Below are 10,679 nucleotides of genomic sequence, written 5' to 3'. Positions count from 1 at the left end.
CGGACTGTGGGGAAAACAAGAGCACCCGAAGGGAAACCCAACACGAGGACAGCATGTAAACTCGAGAACCAGCGACTTTCTTGCTGTGACTGTAGCTTTCAGCGCTAACCCCTGAGCCACTCTGCTGCTCTGGAAGTACATCAACATGCTAAAATAAAAGTCTCAGCATAAGAAATTCCAACCCGGGCTCATTGTGGAAACGTAGCCCCTGCGGGCCGCGAGATACGTCCCGGGAGGTACGTATTCGAGCGTTTTTTGTTTTCGCGGATCCGCGAGAGGCCGCTTTGCGTGCTTTTTCGCGTTTTGGGCGCCACTCGGGAGCGTGCGCCGTTCGCGCCCGCGCTATTCTCGCACGAAAAGCCGCTGGATCGGCCGACCTGGCCGCCCTCCTCTTCCTCCTCCTCCTCCTTCCCTAAACCCAAGCGACGGTTTGCAAAAGCCGTCCAGAAAAAAAAAAAATAAGCAAAAGCCCTCGTCTTCGATTTCGACCGCGTTTTCGGATCCCCCTGCATTCTCGCCCTTATTTTTCAGACTCTGTTTTTCATCTTACCCGATTTTTGGAACCGCTGTTTCCCGGACTCGATCCCGGTCGTCGTCCCCGCGGCCGGCTCCTCCTCCTCCGGGGCCTCCGCTCCACCGACGCAACGCTGTGAACTAAGCGGACAAACTGGTTGCATCGGGAAAGCCCTCCACTCGGAGGCGAGCCGTCGGCCGGCGAGCGCGAAGAGGAGGAGCGGAGCGGCGCCACACTGCCCCGCAGCGTTTGCCCGAAAAAAACTAAACGCGGCCTTTACGTACCTCCGGCCACATACATTGCGGTCTCCAGAAACGTCCGCGGGGCTACGTTTCCAGAATGAGCTTGGGTTAGAAATTTCACTACAAAAATAACACCATTTACTCAACATTGTATGACTTTACAGACGATATTTCCACATACGACCAAACAGTCAGTGTTTAATTATTTATTTTATTCAATAATGTATACATACAAAGTATCTAGAAAGCTACAAAATATCTACCACTTTATCAAGAAGGCATCAAAATCTTACCGAGCAAAGACAAGACCATATGCGATAAAGAACGCACGCACACACATACATAATAGTTTGTTTACTTTTCTCTCTCAGCCTTGCTTCATTTTTTTGTCATTCTCATTTCTTCTTTCCATCATCAGTGATATTAAAAGATATCACACCTTTGTACCAAGAAAGAGCTAGAATATATAATTTTATACAAAGCACCTTTTTACAAAAGAAATCTCAGCACACAAACCCAATATCTTTTTTTTTTTTCATGAAACTATCAGAACTAGAGAAAAAAGTTCACTTTAAAGCCAACATCGTCTTAAATGGTAACGAACAGGAGGTACCAGTACCTACACATAGACAAAAATACAAACATAGATCCAAAAAACGTAAGCTAAACTGCTGACATACTGTAATCGGGATTCTGCTCAAATCCGTGCTTAGTGTCCATTACTAGCAAAACAACATCCGTTTAACATTCATCATATTAAAAGGCATTAGTTCTCAGAAAGGAGGAACTGACGTAGCAGATGCAGCGCAGCAGTAACAGTATCACCACCCGAGCGGGTTTCCGAATGAATATACTGACGTCGTCACAAAACCATGAAGAACAATACAGGAAGATCTCTATATGAAACGTGAAGGTAAGGCAAACACAAAACAATCGACATCGTTTGCCGTTTCGATATATGTATATATATATCGAGCGTACTTAAAAAACCACAGTTTACTTTAAGCGGTACGACAAACACAGCTGTAAAATCGAACTCAAGTCTTTCACTTTCTTCTGAATAAGTTAAACGGTGGAAAGATGATATGGTTAAGAGAAGTTCGTCAAGATTTACGTATATCGGTTTATATCTTTAAGGTCTGAGGAGAAACACACCTTGACGTCACTTAATATAGTGTTTACAATTAAAAAAAGACATTGAAATGGCTTAAAACAAGAAAACAAAACACCATTCAATAAATTTTCCATGGACTATGAGGTTTTTTTTCACTTTGATTATGCACTAGAAAAGCTCTACGATAAGTTTCTCACAGAACGGAACCAAAATATATATATATATTTATTTATATATCTATACGACAGTTTGCCACATCCACCAAATGCTGATATAAATTTGTCATTAATAATTATTACAGAACATCTTCCACTCCGCTAGCCCATGTTGATTTTTCTATAAAATTTATATGAAGGCAATGTGGTGAATATTTTTCCACTTTTTCTTTTTTTTTGGTTTTTGATCATCATAAGTCTTTTCTAAGCTGGAAAAATCGGAACCAAAGGCACTTTCATGCTACAGTGCAGGACATAACGAGGAGCTCCAGGAGGATCCTCCTTCAACTTTTTGGTCTTTTTCGGATATGAAAGGCATTGGAGAGTTTACATACTGTATGTCTTAATATGTCTCTGAGAGTTAAAAGGTCAGCCAAATGGCCAGTGCTCTTATAAAGATGACACATCAGTTTTTAAGGTGCAGTCACATTCGCGAAATTGCAGCGAAATCTTTTTAATGGCAAAAATGTTGCCAGTATGGATGAGATGAATAAATCAGCTTTCGTTTGGTCAGTGTGGAGAAATCTTGTAAACAACTGTGTCTGAAAACATTTAGGCGATTATTTATCTTTTTAATGTGTCATTGTATGTGTAATTTGTAATTACTAAAACACGTTTACTTTATGTGCACCGCACAATAAAAAAAAAAAAAAAAGATGTATGAGCAGCTTGCACGTGTGCTTGGAATCGTTTTTGCACTAATTAGTTTGTCCACAAGATGTCAGCACTAAACAAAAAGACTAAACAACAGCACTAATGAAGACATGGGATGCACCAAATTTTCAACCACCAAAAATGATCGCCTGATTTTTGCCAGAAATTTGAGCTAAAAAAAAAGGTTATGCTGCCCCACACCGGCCAGCAGTGTTCAGCATGCTGTTTTAGGCCATGGTAAATTATTTTGATCCCCCGATTTCAACAGAACTACTGGGATATCTCTGTAGACTGATGCCGTTTAATGTCGTTCAGCATTGAAATGTGAGTAAAATCACCTGTTTTGTCATCATTTTAGATATTACACTAGAGAATCATTCAAATATTTGTTCTAAAGCGACGCTTGTGAAGTAATAACGGTTTCTGCTGTTCTGAAGTCAGCTGCAGATTTGTATAAACGGCGGAAGAATGTAGTAGTGCCTCTTACAGAAGGGTTTTTGAGACTCTCCGTGTTTGATTTTCTTTTTATATACATGATCATGCCATCGAACTTTATATAAACGCAATATCACACTCGTAGCACTGTGATGTGGCTGTATATCATTACTAAGGCACTTGGTCTGTGGCCCTGAGCCAACGTACGCCTCCCACCAGTGCCGATATACAGCCATAACGCAGTGCTACTCATGCGATTTTGCTCACATTTATGTGTGTGTGTGTGTGTGTGTGTGTGTGTATATGTGTGTATATATATATACATATATATATATATATATATATATATATACACACACATATATATATATATACTGTATATGAGCAATATCACACGAGTAGCTGTGCGATATGGCTGTATATCGGCACTGTTGAGAGGCGTGCGTTGGCACGAGGCCGCAGGCCGAGTGCCTTAGTGCCCCCACCAGTGCCGATATACACCCATATCACACTGCTACGAGTGTGATATTGTTTATACAACAGTTCGCGGCATAATTGTGTATATAAAAACAAAATCAAACATGGAGAGTCTCAAAAAACCCTTTTGTTCGAGGAACTACTTTCTTCCGCGTTGGATTCAAATCATAAGCTGACAGTTAAACAGCTGAGCAAGCATCTTTTAAACTTTAGATCTGTAGTGCTGGTTGCTGGTTGTATGTGGGCGGAGTAATACACAAAGGGTAAAGAGGCTGTACGGGTGCTGATATTACTTAAATATATCACGGCTACCAGCCAATCAGATTCGAGAACCAGACAGAACTGTTATATATATATACATACATACAGTTAAAGTCAGGATTATTAGCCCCGCAATTGATTTTTTTTCTTTTTTAAATATTTCCAAATGATGTTAAACAGAGCAAAGAAATTATCACAGTATGTCTGATAAAATTTTGTCTTCTGGAGAAAGTCTTATTTCATTTATTTCAACTAGAATAAAAGCAGTTACTATCAAAATTTTTAGCCCCTTTAAGTTATATATTCTTTCGATAGTCTTTAGCTTTGATAGTCGATTGCATTCAGTCCAAGGTGAGGTGTTTAAAAAAGAATAATGTGGTCACATTTTGCCTATTAACACTAGTTTATGAATTCTACAGTATATACAGACTCTTTTACCACAAACACTTATTTTTTTTGTTTTTATATTGAAATTTCATGAATGTGACTGCACCATTTAGCGATACATCCCCCCCAAAAAACGACTGCGCTCATCATTCGCCTTCACTTCTACACTAAGGCACTGTGCTGTATATTGTTACACTTTGGCAGGTTTGTACTGTACAATTCCTACAACGTGACAATAACAAGAAAGTCTTCCAGCTTAGGAAAGAGCTCACAGCTTTAGTGGCATCTTTTTTTTGGAGTTCACACAACCATTGTTAAGGCTTGAAAAAATCGATTAGGCCACAGAGACATGGGCTGTGTGGAAATGTAAAAGGCAGCAAAGGACTCTGGGACACGACTGATTCTTACAGAAGATGACGGAGAGCTCCGTGACGTACAGGGGATGGGCTTTTGTGAAGTTTCCCCAGCGGCAAAACATGTCCGACGAGTGGATCCAAGTGCTCAGGTCAAGCTGACGGATTATCCATCAACACCCCTGGTAGTTAATGCAGTGCTTCTCGTTTTTTTTTTTTTCTACAGTTATCTTTTACACAAGCATGTCGGCGTTCAGATGTGCAGTAAGAAATTGATTCTCTGTATTTTCTTATTGCAGGTGGTGACACGTGAAAACAGACACAGGTTGGTAGAAACTTCTCATATCACAGTGCAGTAATTCCTCAATGAAATATTGAAATAAAATAAAAGAGTAGTGTGTACAAAGTGATTTTCAAGGGCTGGGCTTCTGATTTCTCTGAATGTTTGGAATGCAGAAACGTTTTGTTTTCTGATGGCCACAAGAATCTTTTCTCTCTCTTCCTTTTTTCTTTCTTAAACACCTACAGTTTCTTTTCAACAGATCACTGTTACAGATTGACATTTCTCGAATACTTTTTCTTTGGGGGGAATAAAAATACATACAGAGCTCAGCATAAATGAGTAGACCCCTCACAGATATCCCTTTTAAATTAATATTGTATTTATATGATGCTTTACCATAATATATTTGTGAATATACATTAGACTAGTCAATACCAAAGACAAAACTGTAACTAATCTAAACAACCCAGGCTCATTCTGAAAACGTACCGCTATATAAATTTCTGGAGAGCGCCAAGTACGTCCCAGGAGCTACGTTTTTTTGCAGTTTTTGTTTTCGCGAATCCACCAGAGGCCGCTGTGTACGCTTTTTGAGATCACGAGTGACTTTTGCGCCAGCTGTTCTTTCGTAAATCCACCGGAGGCTGCTATCGACTGATTTTCAACTGACTGACCCACCCACCCACTTTCCTAAATCCAATCGAGAAAACAGATTTTACGACATTCCCACACTGTTATTTACTTGTTTTTTTTAATTATTTTTTTTGGCTTCTGTTTTTCTTTCACCTGCTTTCTGGAACTGTTCTTTGTCAGACTCAAACTGCATCTCAGACCCGCCGATGTACATGGCGAGCTACTGGACAAACTGGTAACAGCAGGAAACTGGTCCATACAGAGATAAGTGGTCAGCTGGTAAGCGCGGAAAGGAATGGCATCATACCTTCCAATAGCATTCGTTTAAAAACAAAATGCAGCCATACGTACTTCTGGCTACATAATTTATGATCTCCAGAAATGTATATAGGGCTACGTTTTCAGAAAGAGCCTGTGTGGTATCTAACAACCAAAAATAAATACTTTACAAGATCAGAGTCCAAAATTTAGTACACTGAAATTAATATGTTGGGTGAAAATAAAAACACAACTTAAACAAGCAGGAAAACTAAATAGAAACACAACATAAAATATAGATAAAATTAATTTAAATTGTGTAGTTTTTGCAATAATTAGTTTAAATTTGACTTATCTTTCAATTCCAAAAGATTATAAGGTGGCCAAACTCATATTTTAATGAATATTCAATAAAAATGTTTGAATCCACCCTTAATTTATTAGATATAATCACTCAAAAATGAATACTTTTTTATGCTGAGCACTGTATATATGTGAAATCGTATATACAGTGGGTACGGAAAGTATGCAGCATCATGCTGTGGGGGTGTTTTTCAGCTGCAGGGACATGACAACTGGTTGGAATCGAGGGAAAGATGAATGCGGCCCAGTACAGGGATATCCTGGACGAAAACCTTCTCCAGAGTGTTCAGGACCTCAGATAAACCTTTCAACAATTCAATGACTATGCACACAGCTAAAATAATGAAAGACTGGCTTTACCACAGCCCACTAGACTGTTCTTGAATGGCCCAGCCAAAGCCCAGACTTAAACTCAATCGAGCATCTTTGGAGAGACCTAAAAAGGCCTGTTGTTTCATATTGTGTAACTTTATTTCAACAATGCTGTTGTGTATTGTTCCTGTGTGTTGTATCCTCCATTATGTCATAATCTCTAATGATCAGGTGCAGCTGTGAGAGGGGCAGCGCCAATTAAAAAAAAAGCACGTTATTGGCGATGTTCATTGAGTTCTCTTCCTGTTTCCCCTCGCTGTTGTGTGTGTGTGTGAGCAGATCACTCTAAGTTCTCTGGGTGGCAGTGATATCTTTCTGTCTGAAACCTTTTTCCAAAGACATCTGGTGAGATATTCTATTAAATAAATAGGATGGTAACTTGCACTAGCGGTGGCTGATCGTTTCTTTCCTGTCATCAACCCTTTTCCAATGTCATTCGGTGAGATACTGTGTTGAATACGGTAATAGGACGGTATTCCGTTCGCTGTGGCTGAATGTTTATTTACTGCTGAATGGTCTAAGGGAAGGCCTTTTTCTTTTGTCACGTTTTCTCCTGTTTAATAAATAGTGATGGAGGGTAGAACTGCTTGTTTCATTTTCATAACTTTATTTTCGGTTTAGGTAAGAAATCCCATATTAGGTAGCTCACCTTGTTTTGTTTGTTGTTTTGGCCTTTTGTTCCCTTGTTTTGATACTGGAAATATTTGCTTAATAAATCTGTTACCCTTTTTTGACAACTTGGCCTGTGTGTGCGTGCTTGCATACCTGTCAACATTGGCATGTGAAAATAAGGGATATACCCACCATAATAAGAGAATGAAGGCATTCGACTGCTTTCCTAACTTTTTACGCTCATTTAAGATAAAATTAGTTGTGTTTAAAAAAAACAAACAAAAAAAACACCAAGATCGACATGTTTTGATATTATTATAATTATCATTATTAATTATGTGTATATGTCTGGTCATACATGCACCCAAAAGCCAGACTGTCGCTCCGCTTCAAATTGCGTGTACAGAATCTGTTTGGGATTCAGCGTCTATTCATCACTATAGAGCCTGTCAGCTGACAGTCATGCACCATTATATGACTGTTTTGAGGATTGTATAGGAGGGGTGACGGCTCCTGTAATAAAAAGAAAGGGAATCGCACCTTTTTTTTTTATTTCTCAGTGTTTTTGTGCCTAAACGAAGCAAAAGCACTGAACAGACTCACATTGAAGAGCAAGTGGCGGCCCCTGGTGGTTCGGTGGTATGGGTTGCGTATAGGGAGGCTCGGCTCTTAAATGTTTCTTGCCACCGTTTCATTGAAAGACTGAAAATACTGGAGAAATATGGGAAAATACCTTTACTGGATGATAGCGGGATAGAACTGTAAAATACGGGAGAATCCCGGGAAAAACAAGAGGGTTGACGGGTATTTGCTTGGGGAGCAGAAACTGGGACTCCGGGTGACCTCTTTTAATAGACGGTCATCCTTATCCTTAAGTGCGTAGCGTGGTGCAATTCGCTACGTAACAGCTGTCCACCAATATTTGCCATCCAGCCTGACAGAACCGAAGAAGATCTGCAAGGAGGAATGGCAGAGGATCCCCAAATCCATATGTGCAAAACTTGTTGCATCTTTCCCAAAAAGACTCATGGCTGCATTAAATCAAAAGGGTGCTTCTACTAAATACTGAGCGAAAGATCTGAACACGTAGGACCATGTGATATTTCAGTTTTCTTTTTTAATAAATCTTTAAGAGTCAATTATTCTGTGTTTTTTTCTGTCAATATGGGCTGCTGTGTGCAAATTATAGAGGAAAAAAATGAACTTAAATGATTTTAGCAAATGGATGCAATATAATTAAGAGTGACAATTGTAAGGGGGTCTGAATACTTTCCGTTCCCACTGTACATCAACATCTCACTGACACACACACACATTTAAGGCTGCACTTGTATGCATCTGTGTACCTTTCAGAATAAAAAAAACTGAAATGATGGCGTTTGATTGATTCAGTGAAACTCAACCCAGCCCTTAAGTCGAATGATGCTGTCGCTTTATAGGTCTACAAATGAACGTTGATTCTGCATTCTTAGACATTCTTTCCCGCACGTTAAAAACAAAACACAACTGTACCGCGATTCACAGCTGCAGTTAAACGTCAAACACATATTAATAAAGAAAAAATATATATTTATATATATATATATATATATAATTAGAAGCATCACCCAAACGTGACGTAAAATCATCTTGAGTGAGTGTTGAGCTAGAGGCACTGCCACTGTACTGAGGTCCAGAGTCTGTGTGAAAGAGCTGCTTCATTCCTTCACTAGTCTGTAGATGTGATGCTGGGCTCCGTGTTCGCTGTTTGACACTTCGAACACACAGGCCATGCACAGCAGGGTCTCCTGTGTGTCTCTGTTTGTTACCACCTGAAACAGAGCGAGAAGTGTGGCATTACTGTACTGTTCACACTCAAGCCAAAGTCACAGCAAAACTGTTAAAATATGAGTGGGTGATGGGTTTATTGCAGAAGATTTAGAGCAGTTAAGCACAATCTGGAGGTCCATTCGCTTTGCTAAGATGCAAAAGGTATTGCAGTCATTACGCTATAATGTGAACAATATGTAATCATTAAATATTTACAGATCATTTGTTGCACTGACTTATTTGTTTGCATTTTGTTGACTAAGTAATGCGTTGTGGAAAATGACAATTTAAAATTGTTTAACGTTTAATACGCTGTAAAGAGTCATATATTATTGTGATGCAAAGCTGAAATTGTAGCTTCATTATTCCATGCTTTCAAATCTAATTAGTAGGGGTGTCACGATTTCGATTTTTAATCGAAATCGATCGAAATTTATGCTCAATTTCGATTATCGAATCAAAAAATAGAATCGTCGATGCTGCCACGCCCCCATGTCACGTCAGCTTGGCTTGCCAAGCGGGAAAAAAACAGGCTAGTTGAAGTGCTTGTTAAACTGCAGAAGCAGGAGACCCGTCGACAGAACTTAAACCCTCTCCTCTTTCAATGAAGTCGCCGGTGTGTAAGCATTTTGGATTTCCAGTGAGTTATGTTGACAACGTTCGTGTTGTCGACAAAAAAAAACACAGTTTTGCAAGCTCTGCTATGTACGTATTAAGTACGGTTTGTCCGATAGACAACACCGGCATCGCGATCCTCCGCCCGCCCCCGTTGCAAATCCGCTCGCGAAAAGTACACACTCAGGCCCTGTTTACACTGTCTTTGTTTTTAAATGGCATTTTAGAACGACAACGATTTGACATCCACAGTGGCGTGTAGCATTTCTGAGCAGCCCTCCTTCCTCACTACCTCTGAAAATGCACATCACGTGACACAGCCATGCGCTCGAGAGAGCAGGTTCAGGCAGTCAGAGGATAAACAGACTGCTTCAATCTTTCACTCACTTGTACTTAGTCATTTTAGCGAACACCTCAGATACTGTTGGCTGGTTTCTGTTGGTTGTGCGTCTTTTTTACTGACGCCATTATAACGACACAGATCACTGCCTATTCACGAGTACCGCAGAAAAAGTGATTGACAGGTGGTAATTATGCGTGTATCTTGCCTTTATTAATTTACTGTATGATTTGTTTATGGGTAAAACAAAGACCATGCAGGTCAGGTAGTTTAAACGGTAGGCTACAAATAATTAATTGGTCATTAATTAATTAATTATTCATAATCGAAAATCTAATCGTGCCTTTAGAATCGAAAATGTAATCGAATCGAGGATTTGGAGGATCGTGACAGCTTTACTAATTAGTTTATTGAAGTTTAGTTTAATGAAATGAAATGACACAGAGAAATGTATTAAACACATAAACAAGGGAAGGTGCTGACAGGCATGAAAAGACAGCAGCTGAAACCTCTCAGTAGTTCTTCAGCAATCCTCTGCCTTTCCTTACTGTAAATAAATATTATCTGCTTCAGTCCAACATCTACATTAGCAGGATGATGAAGATGAAACCAGGGTGGACATTTCAGCAAGAGAATGATCCAAAACACAGCCAAGGAAACTCTTAAATGCTTTCAGAGAAAGAAAAGCAAGCTGTAGAATGGCCCAGCCAATTACCTGAAGTGAGTCCAATAGAGAATACAA

The 10,679-nt window shown here is 39.6% G+C and overlaps 1 protein-coding gene across 1 annotated transcript in view; it reads right to left on the bottom strand.

Annotated features, from left to right (window-relative positions):
- Positions 1-947: 947 nt before the first annotated feature.
- Positions 948-10,679, bottom strand: part of tead1b (TEA domain family member 1b) — a 164,871-nt gene continuing 155,139 nt past the window's right edge. Inside the window, 1 exon segment of the mRNA NM_001435835.1 lies at positions 948-8,984. Within this exon segment, the coding sequence (NP_001422764.1) occupies positions 8,871-8,984 (114 nt within the window). The 3' untranslated portion in view covers positions 948-8,870.

This window comes from Danio rerio, chromosome 7, assembly GCF_049306965.1.
Source record: "Danio rerio strain Tuebingen ecotype United States chromosome 7, GRCz12tu, whole genome shotgun sequence".
Lineage (NCBI taxonomy): Eukaryota > Metazoa > Chordata > Actinopteri > Cypriniformes > Danionidae > Danio > Danio rerio.
The sequence above is the reverse complement of the archived record's forward strand: the minus strand, read 5'-3'. Positions and strand labels throughout refer to the sequence as shown.